We start from the raw sequence: 6,869 nt of genomic DNA, 5'->3' as shown, positions 1-6,869 counted from the left end.
CAGTGTTCTTGCCTGGAGAATCCCAGGCACGGGGGAGCCTGGTGGGCTGCCGTCTATGGCGTCGCACAGAGTCGGACACGACTGAAGCGACTTAGCGGCAGCAGGTTTGTCATAGCTTGTCTTCCAAGGAGCAAGCGTCTGTTAATTTCATGGCTGCAGTCACCATCTGCAGTGATTTTGGAGCCCCCCAAAATAAAGTCTGACACTGTTTCCATTGTTTTCCCATCGTTTTGCCAAGAAGTGATGGGACTGGATGCCATGATCTTAGTTTTTTAAATGTTGAGTTTCAAGCCAGCTTTTTCACTCTCCTCTTTCAGCTTCATCAAGAGGCTTTTTTAGTTCCTCTTCTCTTTCTACCATAAAGGTAGTGTCATCTGCATATCTGAGGTTGTTGATATTTCTCCCAGCAATCTTGATTCCAGCTTGTGCTTCATCCAGCCTGGCATTTCACATGATGTATTCTGCATATAAGTTAAATAAGCAAGGGGACAATATATAGCCTTGATGTACTCCTTTCCCAATTTGTAACCAGTCCATTGTTTCATGTCTAGTTCTAACTGTTGCTTCTTGATCTGCATACAGGTTTCTCAGGAGGCAGATCAGGTGGTCTGGTATTCCCATCTCTTGAAGAATTTTCCACAGTTTGTTGTGATCCACACAGTCAAAGGCTTTAGTGTAGTCAATGAAGCAGAAGTAGATCTTTTTCCGGAATTCCCTTGCTTTTTCTATGATCCAGCGGATGTTGGCAATTTGATCTCTGGTTCCTCTGCCTTTTCTAAATCCAGCTTGTACATCTGGAAGTTCTTGGTTCACGTACTGTTGAAACCTAGCTTAGAGAATTTTGAGCATTACTTTGCTAGCATGTGAAATGAGTGCAACTGTGAGGTAGTTTGAACATTCTTTGGCATTGCCTTTCTTTGGGATTGGAATGAAAACTGACCTTTTCCAGTCCTGTGGAGTTTCCAGTCCTGTGGAGTCCCTGCTGAGTTTTCCAAATTTGCTGGCATATTGAGTGCAGCACTTAAACAGCATCATCTTTCAGGATTTGAAACAGCTCAGCTGGAATTCCATCGCCTCCACTAGCTTTGTCCACAGTGATGCTTCCTAAGGCCCATTTGACTTCGAACTCCAGGATGTCTGACTCTAGGTGAGTGATCACACCATTGTGGTTATCTGGGTCATGAAGATCTTTTTTATATAGTTCTTCTGTGTATTCTTGCCACCTCTTCTTAATATCTTCTGCTTCTGTTAGGTCCATACCATTTCTGTCCTTTATTGTGCCCATCTTTGCATTGGAGAAGGAAATGGCAACCCACTCCAGTGTTTTTGCCTGGAGAATCCCAGGGACAGGGGAGCCTGGTGGGCTGCTGTCTATGGGGTCGCACAGAGTCAGACACGACTGAAGCGACTTAGCAGTAGCAGTAGCAGTTGCATGAAATGTTCCCCTGGTATCTCTAATTTTCTTGAAGAGATCTCTAGTCTTTCCCATTCTATTGTTTTCCTCTATTTCTTTGCATTGAAAAAAATGATTATATATATTAAAAAAACAACCCAAAAGAATTGTCACAGCTGAAGAGAAGCGGAAGGTAGATGGAGAGAGATTTCTCACAGGACAATGCAGATATAAGAAGACAGGGAACCGATCTTCCTGCTTTGGGGATCTCTGCACCCCACGTTCATCACCTCTAGACTGATGCTGATGATGAATGTAACAACAGCAATAATTTCTATTGTGTGGATGTGTGCTCAGTCGCTTCCAACTATTTTCTGGCCCCGTGGACTGCAGCCCACCAGGCTCCTGCGTCCATGGGATTTCCCAGGCAAGAATACTGGAGCGGGTTGCCGTTTCCTTTTTTCAGGGGGTCTTCCTGGCCAGAGATCAAACCCGTGTCTCCTGCACTGGCAGGAGGATTCTTTACTACCAAGCCACCAGGGAAGCCCTCTCTAGAACGTCGTTATTTTATTTTCATCTTGCACTTATTGCTGTCCAAAATGACCATGTGTATTTCTTTACTTGTCTCTTCTTTATCCCCTCTACCAGGAAAGAAGGGCTTAGCGAGGAAGATTCTCTCTTTTTTCTCTCTGGCTTGTTCAGCACTAGCTTCAGGTCCTGGAATAGGACCCACTTCACAAGCAAAGCATTCAGTAAATGTCAGTGAATGCTGCTTAAATGAGCACATGGAGCCACCCAGGAAGAGGTAAGTATGACACCTGGTAACAGTACAAGAAAGGAAGACGTAATGGATGGGTTTAAAAAAAAGAAAAAAGGCTCTGGGATGAAGTCAATGAGAAAACCCCATGCTGTATCCTGCTCCTGCAACAGGAATAGGACCCCTGGGAACGGAGCTCATCCGTCCCCTCTGTTACTCCGGTCAGGTCTTCACAGATCCTCTAAGTTTTGGCTTCAACATTTAAAGAGTTATGTCAGAACTGGAATGACTTTAGAAAAGGACAACTTAAATGAGTACAGGCAGGGGGACTTCCCAGGTGGTCCAGCGGCTAAGACTCTCACTCTCAGGGCAGGGGCCCTGGGTTCCATCCCTGGTCAGGGAACTAGGTCCCACATGCTACAACTAAGAGTCTGCACACCTCAACTCAAGATCCCAAGTGCCGCAACCAAGACCCAGAGCAGGGAAATAAACAAATACAAGGAAAAAGGAGTGAATGCAGGTAGGAAAGCAGAATCTGTGGGGAAAAGCAGATGATTTGGGATCTTATGTTGGGAGTGAAAGCTGGCAAGAAGCTTCAGAACAGTTTACGAGTGGACCGTGACATAACTTTGTCTCACTGTTGAGCAGCCAGGCATAGAGGTGGTCAGTGAGGACGACGAGCCAAACTGAAAGAACAGTTGGCCTTATTCACTGAGGTGTCCCTGTGAGGAGCAAAAAAAGGTACCAGCTCCCCAGGGGCCCGTTTTCACCAGTCTGGAGGGGAGGGTCAGATGGCAGGCTGCTGGAGGGGCTCCTTCCACTTTATGGGCTCTGGGGGTCAGAGTAGGGGAGGGAGGAAGGGCTGGGAGTGAAAGATGCTGCATCAGGGTGGAAGAAGTGTCAGCCCGCAACCCCAGTAAGGATCCCAGTAAGACCCAGTAAGGGTCTTGGCTGAGGCCCCATAGGGAGAGGCCTGGGCTGGAGATGCACAGCTGACCTGCGTCCTTGCCAGCGATGCCCCCAGAAAACTGCACTGTGCTGGCTTGTGATTCCTGCAGTCGACCTGAAAGGCCACATGAACGATTTCTGCCATGAGCTGGACTCCTCACCAGCCTGAGTCTGTCTGTGTCCAAAGTCCCGATCCTTTCCAGGTAAACTATGCCCTTCCTGCCCTGCTGCCTCGATCTGGCTCGGGCTGCCCCATCTCTCACGGGGACCAGTGAGTTTCTCTTCCTCTAGGTCTCACATCTCTGACCCATCCTCCACATGTTTTCTAGAACCTTACAAATAACCTGAAACTCTTTGGGGGTGCCCCACCACTAGGCTCAGTGGGCTCCAGGCCCCTCCTGCTCCCCCTGGGCCTCCCTGTGCGCTCTGGGAAAAGCTGCCTCCAAGCCCACTGCCTTTTGGCCAGGACTGTCCTTGACTCTCCTGTCTGTCTGTCCTTCAGCTGCAACTCAAAGCTCCCCTCCTCCGGAGGCTTCCTGGGCTCACAGCCCTGTGCACACGCCTTTAGGATGGCCGTTAATCACACTCCACCGCCACTGTCTGCAAGGTCCTGCCCGGCAGGGACACGGCCTTTGCAACCTTGCCCTCAAGAAGCCTTGCTAAAGAGATGTGAAATAATCAGACAAATGAAAAAAAAAAAAGAATGAATGACTTCCAAGTTCTGGCTCCTTCTGTTTCCCTAGAATGTTCTTAGCCTGCCCCTTTTCCTTTCTCAGACAGCACCCCAATAGAGGTGAATTCCCCAAAGAGGGAAATGATCAGAGAAGCAGAATGTCCTGGGAATCTGTCTGTCTGTTAGCCCATGAGGAATCCCCATGCCCAGGGCTCCTTCTTGCTGGAATTCTGGGAGAGGAGGTTCACTCCTGGTGATTTCTCAGACAGCTCTAGACATCTGCATGGCAGCAATCTTTGGCAATCAGTTTAAAAAATCTGAGTCTTGGGACTTCCTTGGTGATCCAGTGTGTAAGACTTCGCCTTCCAATGCAAGGCATGAGGGTTCAAATCCTGGTTGGGGAGCTAAGATCCCACATACTTTGAGGTCAAAAACCAAAACATAAAACAGAAACAATACTGTGACAAATTTAATAAAGACTTTAAAAGTGGCCTGCATAAAACAAAAACAAAAAAACCTGAGTTGAAAGTTTCTATACCCTCCTTTCATGAAAATAATGGGCTTCCCAGGTGGCACAGTGGTGAAGAATCTGCCTGCCAATGCAGGAGATGCAAGAGACACCGGTTGAATCCCTGGGTCGATAAGATCCCCTTGGGGAGAAAATGGCAACCTACTCCAGTATTCTTGCCTGGAAAATTCTATGGACAAAGGAGCCTGGTGAGCTACAGTCCATGGGGTCGCAAAAAGTCGGACATGACTGAGCACACATACACACATAAAGATAAAACCTTGGCCGCTTTTCTGATTAAAAGCTTTATTTCCAGAAGCAGAACTGTTTTGAACACGGAGTTCAAGGGGTCGGTCTGTCTGTAAATTCCTATTCCACCTTCCTAAGTCCCAGCCTCCACAGAGGTTCCGAAACTACGCAGCTGAGCTTCACTGCCCCACCGCCCCGTGTTTAGACTCTCTTTTCTAGGGGTTGGACAACTTTTGCTCAGAGCCTAGACTTGGTCTCCCAACCTGTCTCCCTTCAACACCTTTCACAAAAGCTCCATTTCCACAGGAAAGAGACCAGCCCCCAACCTGCCTTCTGAGAGAGGGCGTTTCCATGGGAAACAGGAGAGAGGGCTGCGGCAGGAAGAGCCCTTCACAGGCAGCAGAGTCGCTCCACCCCCTCTTCACAGGCATAGAAATTTTCAAATAGCTCTGGGGTGGTGCCACTGCACTCCAACCACCTCCTCAAGGTGCCCAGAGCCTGGAGGGCATCAGCCTTGGTGGGCAGGGGCTCGAAGCCGTCCTCTCCGCCTCCCGCCTCGTCTGCAGGGCCCACCTCCTCTTTGCACGCTCCAGACACAGGCTCCTCACTCTCCAGATCCACAAAGCGGGAAAATTCCTCGAGGCTCAGCCCACCGGGGACCTGCAGCACCTCTGAGGCTTGGTCCTGGGCCACTGGCGTTTTGCCGGGAGCCAGCCCTTCCTGAATGAAGCTGCTCACAATGAGCTGGAGGGGCACCTTGGCCCGGGCCGCTGCTGCCATGTGCAGAGCGTCCAGAACTGTGATGCCCGCCCCGATCTCGGCCAGCAACGTGCCAGCCCTCTCGCTCTGGGCGGCAGCCAATTTGCTCAACAGACGCCGCCGGTAATGGGCCTTAAATGCCCGGACCACGGAGCTGGGCAGGGGTTGTGTGGGGCTCGCAGCAGACAGAGGCAAGAGCCTCACGTGGCAGAGCCCAGGCAGGCCAGCCACCTCCTCCACCACTCGGGCAGCCATCAGCAAGGCCACCTGCCGGCCCTGCCGCCCCATGTCCCGATCGAATTGTGACAACCACTCCGACCAGGGGATGGCCAGGTCAGGGTGGTAGGAGGCAGGCAGGGCCTCACTGCTGACCCCAAAGAAGCATCGTGGGGCAGCCTGGGGCCCACAGACCAACAGCCGCCGTTTCTCTGTGCCCCTGCTGTTGGCACACAGCAGCACCTGCACCCGATCACACGTACCCGCTCTGCCAGGCACTGCCCGATACAGCAAGGGCACTTCAACACAGCCAAAAATGTCCTCTGGGGAGAAATCTTTAAGAGAAAGAGGCAGCTGGGCCTGGGGAGTGGGAGTTGGGGGAGGCGGCTCAGGGGGGAACGGAGGCGCCAATATGTGGCGGGCCCCGAAGCCCACGTTGTTTCGGCGTTTCCAGCGGACCAGCCAGCCGATGCTGGGCACAAAGTCCTGGCCCAGGATGTCGGCCAGCTCCTTGGCTTTGTGGAGCAGCATGGGCCCTGTCACGTCCCAGGCCTTGGCCCGGGCAATGTGGTACCAGCAGAGCAGAGCCTCGTCGATGCCGCTGTACTTGGACTCCCGCTTGCGCTTGCGCTCCCGGTTGGCCGTGCCGCTGCACCAGTCCGCCAGCAGCTTCTCTTTATTCTTGCAGATGCGGGAGATCTGAGGCTGGGAGACCTGGAAGCGCCGGGCCACCTCCGACTGGGACATCTTGGACTCATCCAGGAGTTCCAGCACCTGGATCTTCTCGGCCAGGGACAGGGCGTGAAGCTTCTTCTTGCCACACAGCTCCATGGCCTCTCGGCGGCACCTGGGCAGGGAGGAAAGGGTGAGCGGGGGACTGACGGTGGAGGCCACGCAGGTTAGGAGAGGAGAGCAGCAAGGAAAAGAGAGTATATGAGGCAGGGAGACAGGTTGGTGTGGAGGAGCGGGGGCAGTCCAGGGAAGGCTGGACCAGCTGGGAGAGGGCGAGGGTACCCTGGGTAGGAGGTGAGAAGGCTGGGCTGAAAGGAAGGGAAAAGGCCAGGCTGAGTGGGCAGTGGGCCGGGCGTTGATGGGAGAATGACAGAACAGAGCCTGGAGGGGATGGCCCCCTGGTCAGAGGGAGAAAGGGGTCCGCGGGAGAGGGATGAATAGAGACGAGGGGACAGCTGCAGACACAACAAAGGAGCGTGGACGGGGGAGGACAGGGGCTGGGGCCGAGGGGGGCAGGTGTAGGGGATAATCAGAGCGGGCGGGAGGAACCCCCAGGACAGGGAGGGGGCGCCGGGCCTAGGCTGAATTTAGATGATGTTGGGGGCGGGTGTTGGAGTGAATGAACAGAGTTGGG

At 52.5% G+C, this 6,869-nt stretch overlaps 1 protein-coding gene across 1 annotated transcript; it reads right to left on the bottom strand.

The window, feature by feature from the left end:
- Positions 1-4,582: 4,582 nt before the first annotated feature.
- On the bottom strand, positions 4,583-6,334 carry TIGD3 (tigger transposable element derived 3). The gene has a single exon (XM_010838054.1). It carries the CDS (start codon positions 6,332-6,334, stop codon positions 4,919-4,921), a length of 1,416 nt encoding a protein of 471 aa, XP_010836356.1. The 3' UTR covers positions 4,583-4,918.
- Positions 6,335-6,869: the final 535 nt, after the last annotated feature.

This window comes from Bison bison, unplaced genomic scaffold (assembly GCF_000754665.1).
Source record: "Bison bison bison isolate TAMUID 2011002044 unplaced genomic scaffold, Bison_UMD1.0 scf7180017864089, whole genome shotgun sequence".
Lineage (NCBI taxonomy): Eukaryota > Metazoa > Chordata > Mammalia > Artiodactyla > Bovidae > Bison > Bison bison.
Note: the sequence above shows the minus strand (reverse complement) of the source record. Positions and strands in the feature narration are given on the sequence as shown.